We start from the raw sequence: 22,839 nt of genomic DNA, 5'->3' as shown, positions 1-22,839 counted from the left end.
ACCTATGCAGGCTGCAGTTTGCATATTCCAGGTGCATTTTGCGTTTTTCAATACACAGTTTTGATCCATTGAAGTCTATGGAACCAAAAAACTAGAAAAAAGTCCATGGACCATAGATGTGAACTACATCCATAGGAAACCATGGTAAATGGACTGTAGTGTGTTTCTGCAAAACTGAAAATACACTAAGAAAATACATAGGTGTGAACCGGGCCTAGGGAATATTTCCTACCGGGCATCGTCCTCAGGTGGTAACATCTTAGTTTAATAAATTGCATGCGTTAGGAGAAATCTAGTGTGGAAAAAAAAGAATCCCTGAAAGATTTCTCTAAGGCTTAATTATCAACGTAGAAAACAGAGAAGCAAATGTATAAAAGGATTTCAGAGCAATGTAACATTCTCAGTGGTGTATTTCCATTTAAATTATTTTGGTGGATCTGGCCATGTTTGCCGGGGATTTAAAAAGTGAATTATTACATCCAGACGTCATCACTAACAAAACACATGGAATTGAGGTACAATATGTAACGATTGCTTGGAGCTCTGTGAAAACGTAGAGCTCATGGCACGATGCAGAGTAGACTTGCTGTTTTGTGTTTCCACTTAAACCTCGTACATACGATCAGACTTCCTGATGGCAAATATTCCATGTCAAGCTGTTGGCGGAAAATCTGACCATTTGTACGCTCCATCAGAAAATTGTTGTCGGACTTTACGCAGACAAATGTTGGATGGCAGGTTTTAAAATTTTTGAAGGACAAATGTATGTTGTCAGATTTTTCGATCGCGTGTACACAAGTCCATTGGGCAAAAATTCAAAGCAAAAACACACATGCTCGGGAGCAAAGACGAGCCGGAAGCGGTCGGTCTTGTAAACTAGCGTTCGTAATGGAGAATTAACATTTGTCACGTGGCAAATTATAAAATCTACAAATGCAGTGCACAATTCTCTTCTTTTTTAATGGGATAATAATGAAGCTACTTTGCTGGTGATACTGATGGAGTTATTGCAAACAAAGTTTCAAAGGCTTTTTTTTTCAAGAATAATATTATTATGCCTTTTTTTTTTTTTTTTTTGGGCAAGTTACCACAACACCATTATCCTGTAGTTTTTAAGAACAAATATACAACTATGTTGGTGTCCCTTGTCAATTTTACATTGTATTTTTTAAAATATAACTGCCTACTCCCAAACTGTCATTTGAAGTAAAACACATAGCCAAGTATTATTCTCCACAATTCTTTTATTGTGCATTAAAAAAAGAAAACAAATAAAATTAGACATGCTATCTGCCAATAGAACGTAAATATAGAAAATATACCAAATCAAAACAAATCAAATCATTATTCAACCCAAAAATTTGTCAAAGCAATAACTCCAAGGCCAATAATAAATAACACGTTATCTCCTCCGATTCCACAACATGTCTGGTTGACGGACGACCATTCAGAAACTAACTGAAAAAGCAAAATAAAAAACGCAAAATGAAAAGCGTGAATCAACACTGACCAAACTTCTACTAACACAGAATTAGCAGGAGGAGCCCAAAGGGTGGTGCTAAAGAGCTGAAAAAAAAATAGTACGTCACTACGTTCGTATTTGTTGGCCGACAATTGTGTGGCCATGTGTATGCAAGACAAGTTTGGGCCAATGCCCTTTGGACAGCATTTCACAGTTTTGTTGGCGAACAATCCGATCACGTGTACGAGGCTTTAGATAAAAAATGGGCAATTATACATTATGCATTACTACATTTATAAAAACACAGTTGAGCACTGATATACAGAAGTTAAAGTGTATGTAAACCTTAACAATTAACTTTATATATTTGCTCCCTTTGGTCTTCTAAGTATGCTATTACAATAGTTTTGTTGACTTTGCCAGAAAGTTCATAAATTTCTGTGCTCTTTGCCTGTACACAAGGACGAGTTATGAAGATGAGGTGTGGGGAAAGAGAAAATGAGAGGTCTTATTTTTTTGTAATCCATCAGAAATGCAGTAAGCAGGGTTGACACCATAGGATTGATTTACTAAAACTGGAGAGTGAAAAATTTGGTGCAGCTGCGCATAGAAACCAATCAGCTTCTGTTTTTTTTTACTTCAAAGCTTAATTGAACAAGCTGAAGTTAGAAGCCGATTGGCTACCATGCAGAGCTGCACCACATTTTGCACTCCCCAGTTTTAGTAAACCAACCCCTTTATTTCTGGTACATTAGTTTCTTTTTTTTTTGTATTTGAAGACTAGGTAAATAGGTCATTTTAAATAGGTAAAAGTAGAGGTAAAAGCTTCCAAGGTTCACAGACAGCTTAAAGAAGAAAACAAAAAATCATGGGATTTAACCCCCAACCACTGTATTGAAAACACAAAAAAAAAATGCCTACATGGCATAGTGGATATACTAGAACAAAGAGAAATACCCCCTAAATGGGCCTTTGAAAGACCACCATACATCAAACAAAAAACAAAACACGAAAAAAATAAAAATAAAATACAAGATGACATTGATAGGGTATCAGGGTACATTACCCATCGGAGAGTACCAATGTCATCTTGCATTTTATCATTTTTTTGTGTGTTTTGTTTGATGTATGTATACATTGTTAGACGTTATACGTTTTTTTATCAATGATCGCATTGTCTTGATCTACATTTATTAAATTAAAAGCAATTTTTTGTAACATCATCAGAGTTGGTGGTCTTTCAATGTACCATTTAGGGGGTATTTCTCTTTGTTCTATTGTACCAGGGATGGGACCACCATACTCTTCATCTGACAGGGTGGAGGTCTCCTTTTTTTCTTGTTGGATATACTAAAGCAGTCTTTTTCAGCACTTTTAACATAGACGAATTGTTTAAATAACTTTCAGGCCTCAGGGAACACTTTTTAATAACTATTGCCGTATATACTCGAGTATAAGCCAAGTTTTTCAGCACATTTTTTAGGCTGAAAACCCCCCCTCAGCTTATACTCAAGTGAGGGTCTCAAGGGAGGGTGCAGCCTCATTGTGCCCATCTGCAGCCTCACTGTGCCCATCTGCAGCTGTACCTAAAACAGCGTGTGTCTCCCGCTGTGTCATGCAGCCTGTTTGGTGGCCATCCATTGTAACAATGTCCCGCCTCCTCCTCATCCGTGATAGACAGAACACTGATACAATGCTGGGAAAATGTATCAGTGTTCCATATATTACAGACAAGGAGGAGGCGGGGCTTTGTTACAATGGACAGCCGCCAAACAGACTGCATGACACAGCAGAAGACACATGCTGGTTTAGTTATCAAAGGTATAGCTGCAGATGAGCACAGTGAGGCTGCAGATGGGCCCAATGAGACTGCAGATGGGCACAGTGAGGCTACAAATGGGCACAGTGAGGCTACATGTGGGCACAGTGAGGCTGCAGATGAGCACTGATTATACAGGTGGGCACAGTGAGGCTGTAGATGGGCACAGTGAGGCTGCAAATGGGCACAGTGAAGATGCAGATGGGCTTTGTTTACCCAGTATCTGCTGCATTTACCACCCTAGGCTTATATTCAAGTCAATACGTTTTCCCATTTTTTTGTAGTAAAATTAGGTGCATCACCTTATATTCGGATCGGCCTATACTCGAGTATATACGGTATATCTACAGCTCAAGAGACTTTAGTATAAGAAGTAAGCTGTAGATAAAAGAAATACAATAAAAAGAAAAAATAGAGGATGTGGTGTACATAGCGTATTTCACACCCTAGGCCTGGTGTATTTGACAAAATTGTTAAGGAGAATAATAGTAATGACAATGAAATGGAACCAAATAATAATGGTGGCCATAAAAGAAAGGCAGACAAGGAAAAAAAAAAGTAGTGCTCTCTCACATTAATCTTCAGAGAAAAAGTCTCCCCATACAATAGTGACCAGTGAAGGACCCTAGTACACTGGTAGTCAGTGGAAAAAATGCTTCTAGCACTGGTGGTCAGTGGAAACATTTCCCCTATTAGGCCATTATTGGTGGCAGTGGTAGCATATCAGAGAGGAAGAAATTGTTCAATGCTCAAGTAACGCCTAACAAACTCTGGAAGAACCCATGGGTTCCATGGAACTCTGGTTGAGAAGGGTTGTGCTGGAGAGTACTGCTACCATTTTTATGATTATTACAGAATTATACAGACCTGCGATACTCCTACTGCATAGTAACTTATTACAAAATGATCCTGGAAAATTGAATCATGGTTGGATAAATAGAAAGTGAAATTTTGATTGTTCTATCTAGGCTTTCAACAGACTAAACCCACTTGTCTGGTATGTATGTGTATATTAATAGACAAGACTAGGGGACAAGGGGTTTGGACTTTATATGAGGCAATGAGTAAGTAGGTTCATCTGCCTCCATCCCTAATGTATATTTTAAAAGGTATGTATGTATGTATGTATGATGGATGGATCGGTTTAATTTTCAATAACTATGTAGCTTCCTATTCCCTTATCAGGTGGTCTATCAAAGTAATATAACCTATTTTATACTAACAGGGTTTCCAAATCTTAAAGGAATCAAATTTCCATTTTTTGTGGCACTGTTCTTCATATTTTGTGCTACTTTTTCTGGAAATCTTTTCATTGTGGTTTTATTTCTTCTGAGTAAAACACTTCAGTCTCCAATGTACTTCTTCATCACCCAACTATCATTGCTTGACATAATTCTTACCACAGATATTCTTCCCAACCTCCTTTATATCATATTACATGATGGATGTACCATATCTCTTGCCGGATGTATCATCCAGTTCTCCTTCTTTGTAAATGCAGAGGCCTCAGAGTGTTTTCTCCTGACTGTGATGTCCTATGACCGATATTTGGCCATCTGCAAACCCTTGCATTACAACTGTACAATAAACCAAGCATTTTGCATAAAATCAGTGATCATAGTTTGGTTATTAGGATTCAAAATTATGTTGCTTGATTCCATATCTTTGGGTAGTCTATACTATTGTGGACCAAACATCATTGATCACTTCTTTTGTGACTTTAAACCTATACTTGAGCTTTCCTGCTCCGATACTTCATGGATTCAAATTCTGGCTAGTGTAGTGGTTTTCTTTGGTGTCATAATTCCTTTTGTAATAATTGTTATATCATATATTCATATTGTTTTAACCATCCTCAAAATTAAATCAATAACAGGAAGACAGAAAGCCTTCAGGACCTGCAGCTCTCATTTGACCACAGTGTGCGTTTTTTATGGATCTTTAATCATTGTGTATTTGTTTCCAACAAAAGGACAACTAGATATTTTAAGCAAGGTCCTCTCTCTCTTTTACACTGTGATGACTCCACTACTTAATCCAATCATATACACATATAGGAACAAGGACTTTAAGAAAGCTATTGAGAAAATAAAATTATGATATTTTCTAATAAAATCTCTAATTTAAAGCCTAGAAAAAAATGCAATGTACATTCGCATAGGATGTAAATGCACCCATGACTGATTTACTAAATATTCATTCAATATGTTTACAAACATAAAAAGCTATTAAGGAAATACATTTATGATTTTTATGCTTCAATATTTTTATTGAAAATAATTATTAATTTTCCTTAACAATACAGGTAAATAATAGTCGAGTTTACGACATAGGTGAGAACAATACTTGTCAACAGTTTTATCAAGCATCAAAAAAAGGAGGAGAAATTGGGACTTTATATGAGGCAATTAATGGGTTGGTTCACATGCCTCCATCTTTAATACACAGACTCATATCCAGAGGTTGTCTTTGGAAAATATACATATGAGTTCTGCCAGCATTGCTTCAGAAGTTGAAGGGGTGGAGGATCAGCCTGTCAGTGGTCAGACCATACGCCACACACTGCATTAAACTGGTCTGCATGGCTGTCGTCCCAGAAGGAAGTCTCTTCTAAAGATGAGGCACAAGAAATCCGGCAAACAGTTTGCTGAAGACAAGCAGACTAAGGACATGGATTACTGGTTCCATGTCCTGTGGTCTGATGAAACCAAGATAAACGTATTTGGTCCAGATGGTGTCAAGTGTGTGTTGCCTACAGTCAAGCATGGTGGTGGGAGTGTCATGGTCTGGGGCTGCATGAGTGCTGCCGGCATTGGGGAGCTACACTTCATTGAGGGAACCACCATGAATGCACTGTGACATACTGAAGCAGAGCTTGATCCCTTCCCTTCAGAGATTGGACTGCAGGGCAGTATTCCAACATGATAAGGACACCAAACACACCTCCAAGATGACCAGTGCCTTGCTAAAGAAGCTGAGGGTAAAGGTGATGGACTGGCCAAGCATGTCTTCAGATCTAAACCCTATTGAGCATCTGTGGGGCATCCTCAAATGGAAGATGGAGGAGTGCAAGGTCTCTAAGCATTTGTACACATGGTCGGACATTCTGACAACCAAATCCATTGAATTTTGTCCGACGGATTTTGTCCGACGGATTTTGTCCAAAACTGTTGCATACACACGGTCGGATAAAGTTGTCAGAAAATCCGATTGTACATAACATGATGATGGTATTTCATTACGATGGGACTACATTCAGGCTAGTAGCCAATAGCTTTGGTCTAAGAATTTCATCTGAGCATGCATGCCACTTTGTCTGTCGGAGTAGGCTACACATGATCGGAGTATGTCCGATCGGAGCATTTTGTCAGAAACTTTTTACGGACAAGTTGTAAAACTTGGTCCGTCGGATACTCCGAAGGAAACAGTCCGATGGAGACCACACACAGTCGGATTATACGACAAAATGGTCCGATAGGACACATTCCATCGGAATCTCTGACCGTGTGTACAAGGGCTTACATTCACCAGCTCCGTGATGTCATCATGGAGGAGTTTAAGAGGACTCCAGTGGCAATCTGTGAAGCTCTGGTGAACTCCATGCTTAAGAGGGTTAAGGCAGTGCTGGAAAATAATGGTGGCCACACAAAATATTGGCACTTTGGGCCCAATTTGGACATTGAACCATGAAGTACCATGTTGAACTTCCAGTGACCAGTACCAGAGTGAGAGTGATAACACCAAATTTAACATACCTGCTCCCCAATCACAACGAAGACCTTGTGAGTCACATGACAAGCGGAGAGGCAAAAAATGGCTAATTGGACCCAATTTGGACATTTTCACTTAGGGGTGTACTCATTTTTGTTGCCAGTGATTTAGACGTTAATGGCTGTGTGTTGAGTTATTTTAAGGGGACAGCAAATTTACACTGTTATACAAGCTTACACTCACTACTTTACATTGTAACAAAGTGTCATTTTGTCAGTGTTGTTACATGAAAAGATATAATAAAATATTTGCAAAAATGTGAGGGGTTTACTCACTTTTGTGAGCTACTGTATATTTCTAAGTAAAATCACGAGTTGGTGGCCATTGGACACATTTACTGTAAGGTAGGTCCACGATGTATAATGTGTGTCAAAATGGTCTTTCTAAAACTTTTATAAATTTTGTTACAATAAAAATATGTATGTATATATATATATATATGTTGCATTGGTACCTCGAAAGTTAATTTTGCCACTTCCTCCAATTGTGACTATATTAACTGGATGTTGGTGCCTTTGGCAGTCTATTTTGTACCATATTTCTCAATGAGAACTAGGGCCTTTTTCCAGCAACTTTTGCTTGGTGGTTGTGGGGGTTTTCAGACAGTGGCCCTGTGGGTCAATATATGAAGGTACTTTTGTGAGTAGCAGTTTTTTTCAGCCTGGATTCTGTGGTATTTGGGACATAAGACCATTGGAGCTTGTTTCATCAGTGAAGGGAATTAAAAGGTATTTCCCTATACCTGACAAGACTATCTAGGTATAATCACAGCAATTACCACATACAAGACCCGCTCAGTACTGATAGCTTCTTGGTGAACACAAAAAGAGATGATGCAGAGTCCAAAATGTTCAAAGCTATCTGATTTAATTCTGGGGTGTATACAATTTATATAAGGTTATCATTAACCAATGGAAGATGGGAGTGATTAATACAGGGGTATACATTCCATATCATTACATATCATTACTCATAGTCATGAGTCCTGCTTCCCTGTTTCATGTCTCATTACACAAGAAAGGTGGCCCAGACATATTGAGCCACAATTCTTTATTTAGACGGTACAGAATAAAACTGCTTATGTAAGCTATATTTTCTTATATGTGTGCTTTATAGAGAACCTGTTATCAAGCTGAAAAACAGTACTAGTTGACTTAACTTGAGTCTGATACAAGTTAAGATATATGAATTTATATGACTTTATACAATCCCCTCTTTCAGATACTAAGGTCATTAAAGTGACAAAGGTGACTGATTTCTTTGCATTGTGACACACACATAACAAACTCAAAGCAGGCACACAGAAATAATGCCAGAGGCAAAGTCACTATAATACACACAGAAATATCCTTGATCCAGGAAAATACTCCATTGAAACCAAAGCCATCCCATGTTACCCAGGGGGTTCCCAAGTAATTATTTAGCCTTTTCATCATGTCAATACCCCCTTTGGTTCCTTTTCCAAAAACAATGACCATAACAGTGTTTGAGGGAGCATTTAGAATGAACACCAGCCTTGAGAAAGGGATGTTCCTCACTGTCCCTGAGAATTCCCATTATCGGAACCAATGAGGTGAAGTAACACCAACCCTTGGGATCACTCAGAATCCATGGATGGCATGTCCTTCCATAACAAATGTATGTGCCATAGCCCAAGGCTAGTGGCCGTCTGCTAAGGACCCGTTGGGTACCTTCAGAGAATCCAGCAAGGGCAAGCTGTGAGAGTAGCCTAGCCATCTCAATATGGGGGTCAAAGGTATGCATGATGGTATATATAGTGTGATTTAGGGCATGATCTGAGGTTTAAAACACTGTGGAGTTCCCTCAGACTTTGAATACACATCCCCTCTATGCCTAATGTGTGTGTTATTAGTGGTGTTATTGGATGGGCCACATATAACCTTAGGGCCTCGCCAGAACACAGAAGCTGGCAGATGACATGTGAACCAATACATATATAGTACAGTGCTCATTCCAGCATTGCTTGAAACATGATCCAACAGCTGCAGATTCAAGCAATCCTACACACTGAAGTGGACGAGCACGTCCCAAGCATACTACAACAACAATCCCAATATGCCTTCAACCCTCACCCGGACCACCTTCCTACAACATGCAAAAATAGCAAACAATATACATGTAATCTCAGCTGCAAAGCAATTGTCCATGGAATGCAAAGGAAGGAAGGGACGTGACAGTCCATAAAAACAAGTGGGAGGGGCAAGACGGCTTTTAGGCTAAATAAAAATAATCCAAAAGAAATGCACAAAAGGAAAAGTCTCTTGGATGGTTTCTGAATGCCCATTAAATTAGAAAAAAGGAAGGAAAATTAAATGTCCACATTATAACTCTCGTTCTCAAATTTGCCCAAAACTTTTGGTTCAATTCTGTGATCATCCATATGTACAGACATGAATTCTCTACCCCAAAACACTGCCTCTATGTAAGGACAGAACTCGATATCCACAGACAAACTGGAACTAGACTTGGGTCTTCGGGCTGGCACCTTGATCTCTCTCATGTGGTCCTCACTAGAATTTTGTACCTTGGGTTTGCGTCATTTGGCTCCCCCTCAAGGTGTCATTCCCAGGAACATTTTCCAGCAGGAGTCCACCTTTAGTCATCTAAGCACCTCCTATAGTATTTGAACAACAAAGATGAACAACAAAGTTTTCCATGTAAAAGTTGTAGTCATCTCTTCATCCGGATAGAGTATAGGGCAGGGTATGAATGGGGTGTAGGGTATGACTGGGGTGGGCATCTCTTCATGTGTATGGGGGCTGTGGGTGAATGCTGGTTGGCTGGGGCAGATACGCCTCATCCAACATGAGTAATCACAGAATCTACCTGATCAATTCAGGCCTAAACCATTGGAGGTATTAAAAATAATATTCTTCATTGACTCAAACATATGTAAAGCATGCAGGAATGAAAATGTTTCTCAGCCAGGGTTTTCATTATATATATTCAATATTTTTAACTAAACATTTTTCCAAATACAGTATTACAGCAGAACTTCAACAAAACTTAAACCCCTTTAGTTTCTTCTATTCCCAGGACCCAAGTGGACCCAAGGGACTTAGAACAGAACATTTTACCCAAACACATATTCTGACATGGAAGTCTCCCAACTTTGCAAATATGTCTGATCATCAACAACAAACAGAACATTGATGAATAAACAACATTACACCATTAACACTTCATGATTGACACTCTGGGAATTTAAAAAGTAAATATCCAAAATAGTCATTCTGATTGCTTATTTCAAACAAATCCTTCCCATCACATTTTAGTACCTCATGGACTCAATATACAGCAATGTATTTTGATCCCAGTTACTTAATTTCAGTAACTCTTCAAACATTTTTCCCAAATTTCACCCTTCTGTTACCAAAATCCCTTTATCAGTTTAAATTTTTTAGGGAAATATATATTATCAGGAACATAGGCTTAAACACAATATGAGACAACTCATTGTGTACATTTTAAACACACACTTAAAATACTTTACTAATCAAAATTATACCCTGTGCATTCATTAAACACAATACAAGTAGTTTCTCATTCTACATTCATTTGGCCAATCAATTCACTCTCCATGTTTTCATATTTTCCCTTCGAACACCTTTTAAAACATTAATATTTTTCCCTAGTGCATAAGATTACACAACCTTAACCACTTGCCGACCGGCTCCTGTACATATATGTCGGCACTTTGAAGATGGAAATATGTTGAAAGATGAAACACTAAATATGTTCAGCAAAGTTTCTTATTACAGGCTTAACGCGAATAAATCTTGTATATTGAACTTGGGGATAGATGAAAATACTACTAAACATCTTAAATTAAAATTCCCTTATACATGGACTGAAAGTACAATTAAATATTTGGGTATTCAATTATCAAATTCATGTAAAACACTGTTCCAATATAATTATATTCCACTTCGTAATGCATTACAAGAAAATCTCACTAAACTAGCATCCCATGAATTTTCATGGATGGGATGTTTGGCAGCATTTAAAATGCTTCACCTTCCACAAATTTTATACTTTTTTAGAACTCTCCCGATTCCAATTCCATTAAAATATTTCCAATCCCTTCAGACTCTGTTTTCTAGATTCATCTGGCAAGGTAAAAAATCTGCATGTGCTCATTCAAACTTAGTGAAGAAACGTCAAGCTGGGGGAACAGGGTATGTGAATTTTCAAGATTATTATTTAGCCTCGGTTCTTACACAGTCTAAGGAATGGTTTCTATCTCCTCCATCTACAATTTGGGGGAAGATGGAAACTGCTAAAATCCCAGGAAATAATCTATCAATATGGATTCCTTCCATGGAACTTGGAGCCAAGATACCTTCTCGCATCTCCCCAACAATATTAGCGACACTTAAATCCTGGGTTCGATTTCTGCATCTAACTTCCTCACACCCTCTTCCTACCAAAGTCCAAATTCCGCTAAATACCTTACATAATTTCATAAAGACAACCTCATTTACACCATGGATAGAGAAGGGAATTAAATATCTATCTGATCTACTTGATAATGGGGTGATCAAACCATTTCCTACACTTCAAAAGAAATTTCAATTGCCAAATTCAGATTTATTCCTCTACATCCGAACTAAGAATTGCATTTCCAACCTCCCATCATGGACCTATAATGTTCCCCAATCGGCTTGGTCCTTCCTTAAGATCCCCATACATCAACAAAAAGGGATCTCTCTTTTCTATAATCTTCTGCAACAAAAAAGTGTGTTTACAAAGACTATCCCTTTAATTAGATGGGAAGAAGACTTAGGATACACCTATACAGTTGACCAATGGGAAAAAGCTTGTAACACCACATATAAAGCCACATGCTGCTCTTCATTATGGGAAGTATCCATTAAATTGACTCAACGCTGGTATCTTACTCCTGAGAAAATATCTAAATTCAACGGCACATTTGACGACAAATGTTGGAGACAAAAAAGGTGATATGTTGCATACATTTTGGACATGCCCTAAACTTGGGAAGTATTGGGAACAAATCTTTCAAGTTATGTCTGAAATTACCAAACAGTCATTCCTCCAAATCCCTCACTGGCTCTATTATCCATTAATCTTGATCGATATCCTATCCAGTTTAGAAATGTGTTTACACATATTTTGCTGTCAGCCAGGATCAGTATAACGAGGAACTGGAAAAATCCTGATCCTCCTTCCATAAAAGAAGTGATAGAATCGACTCAAACTCATTTCATTTATGAATCAATTCTAGCTCTTCGGCCTCACAAAAAAGAACATACTCATAAAATATGGCAGCCATGGTTAAAATGGGCCAAAACATTGCACAAATTCTTTGTTCCTAGATAACTTGAATTAAAAAAATTACTTACCCCGCTCCAATATTTTAATCTTTGTTTTGTATCTATTAAATGACAGGTTACTATTACTGTCCCGAACACAGTTTAGCACCCATAGGGGTGTTTGGGAATATATTTAGGTTCATCATCTTTGAATTACTTAAATTGGCAGTATATAAATATATGAAGATAATATTGATATTACTTTTGTGTATTGTCTCCACAATGGAAGTATTAATAACCTTCCGATCGTTATCTTTATTATCCCGATTATAATTGAGATAATTAATATGGTTTTCTTTATATTATATTTTTTGTATTTTTGGATACTATTATCTATGTATCTAATTACTGTAACTGATCTGTTATTTAGTCATAATTTCTGTCATTTGTCTTGATAAAAATTGAAACTTTAATAAAAACTATTGATTAAAAGATGGAAACCTCGGTAACGGCAGCAGCTGCTGCCACAACCAAGATATCCATATCCATATCTTCAGGAGTCGGTTGTGTTTATGATAATGGTGGTCTCTGTGGCAGATTCACCGTGAGATCACCATTATCAGCGACGGGAGAGGGCCCCCCTCCCACTGCTCTGCCGTGCCCTCTACCACTTACCGCAGTCGTCGGCAGTGGCAGAGGTGATCGAGACCTGTCGGTGGCTGTGTATGGAGACAAGTGAGGGGAAGATGGCCCCCACCTGTTTCCATACTATAGCAGGGCAGAGTCAATGTCATAACGTCACTTCTGCTCATACATCTTAAATGATCATTTTTTAAATGTCATTTTTTTCAAATGACAACTTTTTTATTGCATTTTAGTCCAAATATGAGATCTGAGGACTTTTTGACCCCAGATCTTATATTAGGAGGACCTGTCATGCTTTTTTCTATTACAAGGGATGTTTACATTCTTTGTAATAGGAATAAAAGTGACCCAATTCTTAAAAAAAAACAGTGAAGAAATAAATAAGAACTTTTTGTCCTGTCGAGCTTGTGCACAGAAGCGAACGTATATGTGTGCAGTGCCCGCATATGAAAAATAATGATCAATTGATCATCAAACCTTCTGATAAAGGAGGTAACATAGTTGTAATGGATTTAAACAATTATAAGACGAAGGTTATGGACAGTCTGAAGAGTCGGCATTGGTATCGACCTATTCCATTTGCTCAAGTCCAATATGCTGAAACTAAATACCATACTTTGATTATCCAAGCCTTTTTTGACAATCTAATGTGGATTCCTGTCTGTAAAAACCCCAAGATTGCCAACTTTGTATGCCTTACCTAAGATACATAAGAACGGGCAGTTTCCACCTGGGCATCCTATAATATCGAGTAATGGCTGTTTAACTGAACCAGCCAGTCAATTAATTGATGAATATCTAAGGCCACATGTAAACTCCCTAAGTTACTATATTCAGGACACAGTAGATCTTCTGCGCTCACTAGATGGCTTATCCATCCCGGAGGGGGCTTGGCTCATTGCAATAGATGTGGAGGCTCTATACAACTCAATCCCCCACAAAATGGGGATTCGAGTTGTTGGTAGCTTCCTATCTGAACGAGGTCCTGAATCTATCTAATCTAATCTTTCTATTTAAACTCTTAATAATCCTTACTCAACTACAATGAGCTTGAATTTACTCCTTCCTCTCTTCTCTACTTTTTTCCTCTTATTTTTCAGATGTTTGCTATTTCTTATCAATAATTTGATGTCTTAACTGATGTCACATGCAGATCAAGGTCACATCTCACAACTGATACATTGTATTTACTTGCAGACCATCTATATGTTATGTACTTGAGATGCATAGCAAATTCCAACTGTCATTTTGACAGCCAGGAATTGAAAGCATTTGGCAGGGGGAGCAGTAGAGAGAGATGTGCAGCCTGTTGAAGATATGCTTTAAAAACTTTTTTAAAGCTTTTTAGGGAGTATTTCCTACCGGGCATTGTCCTTAAGTGGCAACATCTTAGTTTAATAAATTGTTTGTATCAGGAGAAATCTATTGTGAAAAAAAAATATTCCTGAAAGATTTCTCTATGGCTTAATTAGCAATGGGGAAAACAGAGCAGCAAGTATATAAAATGACTTCAGATTAATGAAATAACAGTCTAACAATCTCAGTGGTGTATTCTTCTCATTGAAATTATTTTGGTGGATCTGGCCATGTTTGCCGGGGATTTTAAAAGTAAATTATTACATCCAGACATCATCACTAACAACACACATGGAATTGAGGTACAGTATGTAACAATTGCTTGGAGATGAGTGAAAATGTACAGCTGATGGCAAGATATAGAGTAGATTTTCTGTTTTGTGTTTCCACTTAGATAAGAACTGTACAAGTATAAGGAGTACTTCCTTTTACATAAGATGATTGTGGCCGCATTACTACATTTGCAACAATACAGTTGAGCATAGATATACAGAAGTTGAAGTGTATGTAAACCATATCAATTAACTTTTCTTATTTTCTCCCTTTTGGACTGCTAAATGTACCATTGAAAGAGTTTTGCTATACTTGTTTTAAAAGTGCAAAAATAAAGGTTGATTTTATCAAAAAAGCATAAAAATGTCTGCGCTCTTTGCTGTGCACAATGATGGGTTATGAAGATGAGGGGTGAGGAAACACAAGAGAACATGTTTGAATTGTTTGTAATTAATAAGACATAAAATAGGCAGGGTTGACACCATATTACTGGTACATCAAAGTTTTTTTTTTTTTGTTGTTTTTTTCCAAAAAAAATTTATTGGAGTTTTCACAAACAAGAAAACAGATAGACAAGGTATAAAAACAGAATATAATAATATAAGTGTACAACAGATACAGATAAATGTCTGGTATGCATTACACAGCCGCAAAGGTCTATGAAAGAGTATCCAGGAATATGAACAAACAAAATATGAACAGGGAAAATAAACTGGCGTTTAGGAGTTAACCCATGATATCCATGGTTTCCACATGTAGTCAAACTTTTTGAGTCCTGATCAGAGAGATGAAAAATTTTCACAGTAATTTTAATAAAGGCCACTAACTGGGTCAGATTAGGTGCTAAGTCTATCCTCCGGTGTCTGTTTATAACTGACTTAGAGGCCAGTAGTATGTGAGCAACTATCGAACAATAGTTGGGAGTGAAGTTTTCACTGCCTAAATTTAGAATGGTTAGGGCTGGGGTAGATGAGAGAGTCAAGATCCCAGTAACAGAAGAGATGAGGCAGCAGGGACATGTGGTGAGGTCAGTGGTTGGTGAGGCACTGGCTAGTATCGGAGCTACTGTAGATACACACAGGTTATATACACTGCAATCGTTAGAGTGAAAGCAAAAATTAGACCTCTAAACTGGTAACCAGTGAAAAAAATGAAAGTGTCGCCTATGGAGATTTTTAAGTAATGAAGTTTGTCACCATTCTACAAGAATGCACAATTTTAAAGTGTGGCACGTTAGGTATCTCAGCATAACATCATTTTTCATAGTATACAAAAAATCAGGCTAACTTTAGTGTTTTTAATTTTTTTTTATTCATGAAACAGTTTCTTTCCAAGAAAAAAGGGGGTAGAAAAATACAGTGTAACATAAAAAGTTGCAACAACCACCATTTTATCACCTAGGGCAGTGATGGCGAACCTTGGCATCCCAGATGTTTTGGAACTACATTTCCCATGATGCTCATGCACTCTGCAGTTTAGTTGAGCATCATGGGAAATGTAGTTCTAAAACATCTGGGGGTGCCAAGGTTCTCCATCACTGCCCTAGGGCATCTGGTAAAACAATATATATATATAATGTTTGGGGGTTGTGAGTAATTTTCTAGCAAAAAAATCATTATTTTTTACATGTAGGAGAGAAGTGTCAGAATTACCATATGTAAGTAATATACAAATAATGATTATATATTGTTTTTAAGGTAATTTACTATATTTTCAAAAACTCAAGCAGGTGGCTTAATGGACAAATTACTGAAGTTTAACATTATAACTTTAAATCAGTCATTTCACAGTAAATAGATAAATAATAAATTATTATAATAATAATAAATTATTATGTTTATAATATATAGAATAATAATATATAATTTAGCTTGATTAAAACAGTACCTTTTAAGCAGCAGAAGATTCTCATTCTCTTAACTAAATCTTATATCTATAAACCCATGTTTTTTCCTTGTAGTTAAGAGGGCTCGGCTAGAAGGGAGTATGCCTTTTGGACACATGCCCCCTTCTATAACACTGCAGTGAGAGGCGTGCCTCCACTGCAGCATTTTTTTTTGGACAGCTGGGGCCAATGGTACCTTGGGTCCTTGAGGAATTATTTAAATAATTTTCAGGTCTCAGGGAGTCCCTTCTGGTTCAATAAATTTTTATTGAAAGTTTATCAAATGTACAATAACTTAGTATAGAACATAATGAAATTGCACAAAGTGCAGAAGGAGGGGTCACAATGCCTCTATACTGGTACCGAATACACAAAAAAACACCAAAAAAACACGAGACTACACAAGCCCATTTGCCAGGGCCTTTTAATAACTATTATAACTACAGCTCAAGAGACCTTAGTATAAACATTAAGCTGTAGATATAACAATAAATAAAAGATTAAGACACCTTGGGCTGATGTATTTGACAAAATTGTTAATGATAATAATAGTAATGACAATAAAATTAAACCAAATATTAATGATGGCCAAAAAGGAAATGCAGACAAGAAAACAATTGCAGTGCTCCCTTACAAAATGCATGCTCCCTCACATTTATTGTAAGAGAAAAAGTCTTCACCTTATACCGTACACTAGTGGTCAGTGGAAAGAATGCCCTCATTTTGTTATCATTGGTGGCAGTGGTAGCATATCAGAGAGGAAGAAATTGTTCGTTGCTCAAGTAACCCCTAACAAACTCTGGAAGAACCCATGGGTTCCATGGAACTCTGGTTGAGAAAGGTTGTGCTGGAGAGTATTGCTACCATTTTTATTAATATCACAGAATTATACAGAACTCTTATGCCCTGTACACACGGTCGGACATTCCGACCACAAAATCAGTCAGATTTTTTCTGACGGATTTTGTCCGAAACTTGTGTTGCATACACACGGTCGCACAAAGTTGTCGGAAAATCCGATTGTTCTGAATGAGGTGACATCAAACATGTACGTCGGGGCTATAAACAGGCCAGTAGCCAATAGCTTTAGTCTCTTAGTTTATTCTGAGCATGCGTGGCACTTTGTCCGTTGGAATTGTCTACACACGATTGGAATTTATGCAATTGGATTTTGTTGTCGGAAAATTTTAGATCCTGCTCTCAAACTTTGTGTGTCGGAAAATCTGTCAGAAAAAGTCTGATAGAGCCCACACACGATCAGATTTTCTGACAACATAATCCGATCAGACTTTTTCCATCGGAATTTCCTACCGTGTGTACAGGGCATTACTCCTACTATTATAGTGTAACAACACCTCAAGTATGAAAGGGGTTAAAGCCATTTTTGACATTCCATTTCTGAACACAATGGCAGCTACCGAACATTCCAATCAGCCAAACAAGAAACCAATATGAATAATTCTTCCTCCTAAGTACGAGACGAGGCTATGAACGGAGGGTCAAACAGGAATCAGACTCTTTTATTACAACCAGGATACAGTGTTATATACAGTAGAAGAGAGGGTTCTCCCTCCTGCTCACATTACTCTAACAATACACCTGTAACCAGAAACAGAATTAACATGAGCTAATTATTTAATCGTTTAGACAGCCTAGATGACTAAGAGACATGACCTTTAGGACACACTTGCCGTCTTTTAGCTCAGAAGACACAATCAACATTATCATCAATCAACACAGAACTCCTTCATACAATAGCAATAGTTAATTAGAACAAACAACAATAGGTGAAAGACTCTTAGAAGCTGTGGCAAGCCAGACTAGACTCATTTACATTATAGAAGACAACAGACAAGTGGCTGGAGTTGATGACATTAGCATCTAACAGTATGTGTCCCAACAGTATGAATCAGTCACTGTTTGTAATATGGCATATACAGGGTTCCCAGAGTCTGTGTCTGTTGGGGGTATATGGCCCTGAATCCAAAGTAACACCATCTCAAAGGTCCCCAGGCATACAGCTCACAAAGAGCACAGTTCCCCCAAATGCCAGGGCCCATGATCGCTCGGCAAGAGGCTAGCATTCAGTGCCCTCCAAAAGTCTCTGTCCTGGCTAGGTCTGTCACATATACAATACTCCTACTGCATAGTAACTTACTCTAAAATTTTCCTGGCAATATGGAATCTTGGTTGGATGAATGGAAAGTGACATTTTTTTAGTTCTGTCTAGCACTTCGACAAATTAAACAACTTGGCTGCTATGTATGATGGACGGATAGGTTTAAATTTAAATAACTATGTAGCTTCCTATTCCCTTATCAGGTGGTCTATCAAAGTAATGTAACATATTTTATACTAACAGGATTTCCAGATCTTAAAGGAATCAAAATTCCATTTTTTGTGGCACTGTTCTTCATATTCTGTGCTACTTTTTCTGGGAATCTTTTCATCATGGTTTTATTTCTTCTGAATACAACACTTCAGTCTCCCATGTACTTCTTCATCACCCAACTCTCATTGTTTGACATAATTCTTACCACAGATATTCTTCCCAACCTCCTTTATATCATATTACATGATGGATGTACCATATCTCTTGCTGGATGTATCATCCAGTTCTCCTTATTTGCAAATGCCGAGGTCTCAGAGTGTTTTCTCCTGACTGTGATGTCCTATGACCGGTATTTGGCCATCTGCAAACCCTTGCATTACAACTGTACAATAAACCAAGCATTTTGCATAAAATCAGTGATCATAGTTTGGTTATTGGGATTCAAAATTATGTTGCTTGATTCCATATCTTTGGGTAGTCTATACTATTGTGGACCAAACATCATTGATCACTTCTTCTGTGACTTTCAACCTATACTTGAGCTTTCCTGCTCTGATACTTCATGGATTCAAATTCAGGCTATTGTAATTGTTTTTTTCTGTGTCATAATTCCTTTTGTAATAATTGTTATATCATATATCTATATTGTTTTAACCATCCTCAAAATTAAATCAATAAGGGGAAGACAGAAAGCCTTCAGGACCTGCAGCTCCCACCTGACCACAGTGTGCATTTTCTATGGCTCTTTAATCATTGTGTATCTGTTTCCAACAAATGGACAACTAGATATTCTAAGCAAGGTCCTCTCTCTCTCTTACACTGTGATGACTCCACTGCTTAATCCAGTTATATACACATATAGGAACAAGGACTTTAAAAATGCTATTAAGAAAATAAAATTATATTTTAAATAAAATTTCACATCAAAGCATTATTAACCCCTTCATGCCGACCGTATGCAAATTTGCGTTCATGGCATGTATGGGTTAAACCGGGATGATGCACCCCAGAACCGTTTTTTAGAGTAGGCGGTTGGCTCTTTAGTGATAACAACTGATCGGGCTAAAAGCCGCTCAACTGTTATCCTAAAGGAGTGGGAGGGATGTGCCCCCCTGATGCATTCCACCACTCTTTCTGGGTCTCCCATCCCACCAGGAAGACCCGAGCCACCAGCTGATGTGTCCGCCGGCTAGGCTGAGACCCATATGAAGCCGGATTCGGCTCCAATCGGGTCTCCAATGTAAAATCCCAGAAGCGATGTCACAACGTCACTTCCAGTTTATTCGGCTGCTAATGGCACAGATTTAAAAAAAAAATGACTGTATTCATAATCGCCACTTGGAATATTTTTAGGTGCAAAGGAGGGATTTTGGGTCTTTTAGACCCCTGATCTCTCCATAAAGAGTGCCTGTCACTGCCTATTACTGTCACAAGGGATTTGTGACAGCAATAAAGCATACAGCATATAGCATTCCTTGTGACAGCAATAAAAGTGATCAGATTTTTTTTTTTTAAAGCACTTCAATACAGGCCACTTTCGCCCCTTCCTGCCCAGGACAATTTGCAGCTTTCAGCACTGTCACATTTTGAATGACAATTGCGCAGACATACAACACTGTACCCAAACTAAATTTTTATGATTTTCTTCCCGCAAATAGAGCTTTCTTTTGGTGGTATTTGATCACCACTGGGGTTTTTTATTTTTTGCTAAAAAAAAACTAAAAAATGTTTTTCTTTGTTTCTGTTATAAATTTTGGTTTTCTCCTTCACTGACGGGCACTGATGAGGCCGCAATAATGGGCACTGATGAGACAGCACTAATGGGCACTAATAAACTGGCAATGATAGGCACTGATATGTGGAATTTTTGGGCACTGATATGCAGCACTTATGGGCACTGATAGGCTACACTGATATGCACAACTGATGGGCACTGATAGGCGGCACTGATGGACACTGATAGGTGGCACTGGATAGGCAGCACTGATGAGGAGCTACTGACAGGCATTACTGATTGGCATCTAAAGGGCACTGACAGGCGTTAATGATGGGGCACTGATTGGCACATATATAGGCACTGTTATGGGCACCGATTGTCACTTCTGGCACTGACATGCGTTCTTGATGGGGCACAGACTGGCAGCTGATGCGTACTGATTGGCAGCTGATGGGCACATCTGATGGGGGCTGTGCTGATAATCAATGTGCTGGTTATCAGCACAGACCCCCCCCCCCCCTCCGACTGGTAGAGCCACACATTACACAATACAGTGCAACCATAGTGCAGTTGCCACTACTTTTCTGGTGGTGTACACCGTACACAATACAGTGCAGCCATAGTGCAGTTGCTGATACTTTTCTGGTGGTGTACACATTACACAATACAGTCCAGCCGTAGTGCAGTTGCTACTATACTTCTGGTGGTGTACACAGTACACAATACAGTTCAGCCATAGTGCAGTTGCTTCTACTTTTCTGGTGGTGTACACAGTACACAATACAGTGCAGTGTGGTGTTGCAAAACAAAATATACATCATTTTCGGAAGGCCACCAAAGAGAGGCAGATGCTCAGAGGCCACTAAAAGAGGGCAAGCAGGCTCTGTGTCTACAGTCAACAGTACTGGTCATGGACATGGTGCATCCTCTGCAGGTGGCCGTGGGGCACGCTTGTCCTTTTTTCTGCTGCTGGTCGTGTTATTGAGCCAGAGCATGCAGAAGAGTTGCCGGGGTGGATAGTTTGCCTTCCAATGCAGCTGACAAAGTGGCCTATTCCACTGGCTCCTTGGTCAAGGAGTAAGGGCAGCACAGTAGTGTAGTGGTAAGAAATATAAAGGGGTGGGTCCTGCGCAAATCGTGCCACTCAAATAAAATACACAAATTCAAAATAATATAAATATGTGCATACATACAATGCCGTGAAAAAAAATATAGTCCAAAAAACAGCACGCATAAAAATATATAAAAAATATATAAAAAAATGGAAAAAAGGTTTAATGATAGAACAATAATAAAATGTCCGCTACTCAAGGCTCCCAGAACTCTCACCTTTAAACGAAGTGAATAAGCAAATCAAACAAACTCCAGGATTCTCTTATTTCATTCATAAATAATAAATAATAGCCATCAGGAAATCCAAAGGAGGGATGCAATGATACAATTCCGCCACTAGAGGGCCAGTCCCAGCTTCCAGAACAGGTGAAATGGATCTTCACTTCTATTTCACAGTGTATGGCTCAAAATAAGAGAGAGGAGGGGGAGAGAGAGAAACAGGAGACTTCCATAGTGTAGTAGTTTAAAAAACGGCAGGTAGATTTATTAAAAAGCAGTAAAGACTCTCACATTTTAATTGCAAAAACAAGCACAATCAGGAAGAGGGTATAATGACAACTTCCTCCCGCCTTACTCTACTTCCGGTTCGTCCTCTGGCCAATCCCTACGCGTTACGTCATGTGACTTCTTCATGGGGATGCAGCCATAGTGCAGTTGCTGATACTTTTCTGGTGGTGTACACATTACACAATACAGTCCAGCCGTAGTGCAGTTGCTACTATACTTCTGGTGGTGTACACAGTACACAATACAGTTCAGCCATAGTGCAGTTGCTTCTACTTTTCTGGTGGTGTACACAGTACACAATACAGTGCAGTGTGGTGTTGCAAAACAAAATATACATCATTTTCGGAAGGCCACCAAAGAGAGGCAGATGCTCAGAGGCCACTAAAAGAGGGCAAGCAGGCTCTGTGTCTACAGTCAACAGTACTGGTCATGGACATGGTGCATCCTCTGCAGGTGGCCGTGGGGCACGCTTGTCCTTTTTTCTGCTGCTGGTCGTGTTATTGAGCCAGAGCATGCAGAAGAGTTGCCGGGGTGGATAGTTTGCCTTCCAATGCAGCTGACAAAGTGGCCTATTCCACTGGCTCCTTGGTCAAGGAGTAAGGGCAGCACAGTAGTGTAGTGGTAAGCACTTTCACCTAGCAGCAATAGGGTTGCTGGTTCAA

The 22,839-nt window shown here is 38.5% G+C and overlaps 2 protein-coding genes across 2 annotated transcripts; both read left to right on the top strand.

Annotated features, from left to right (window-relative positions):
* The first annotated feature begins 319 nt into the window (after window positions 1-319).
* LOC143963986 (olfactory receptor 11A1-like) lies at window positions 320-5,911 on the top strand. Its single transcript, XM_077473712.1, has 2 exons — window positions 320-515; window positions 4,467-5,911. Exons 1-2 carry the CDS (start codon window positions 444-446, stop codon window positions 5,379-5,381), a joined length of 987 nt encoding a protein of 328 aa, XP_077329838.1. The 5' UTR covers window positions 320-443; the 3' UTR covers window positions 5,382-5,911.
* Window positions 5,912-14,539: 8,628 nt separating this feature from the next.
* Window positions 14,540-20,344, top strand: LOC143963985 (olfactory receptor 11A1-like). Its single transcript, XM_077473711.1, has 2 exons — window positions 14,540-14,652; window positions 18,831-20,344. Exons 1-2 carry the CDS (start codon window positions 14,581-14,583, stop codon window positions 19,752-19,754), a joined length of 996 nt encoding a protein of 331 aa, XP_077329837.1. The 5' UTR covers window positions 14,540-14,580; the 3' UTR covers window positions 19,755-20,344.
* The last annotated feature ends 2,495 nt before the right edge of the window (window positions 20,345-22,839 follow it).

The sequence above is a fragment of the Lithobates pipiens genome, unplaced genomic scaffold (genome assembly GCF_037356315.1).
Source record: "Lithobates pipiens isolate NorthernLeopardFrog02 unplaced genomic scaffold, aLitPip1_a1.2 Scaffold_8, whole genome shotgun sequence".
In the NCBI taxonomy this organism is placed as follows: Eukaryota; Metazoa; Chordata; class Amphibia; order Anura; family Ranidae; genus Lithobates; species Lithobates pipiens.
Note: the sequence above shows the minus strand (reverse complement) of the source record. Positions and strands in the feature narration are given on the sequence as shown.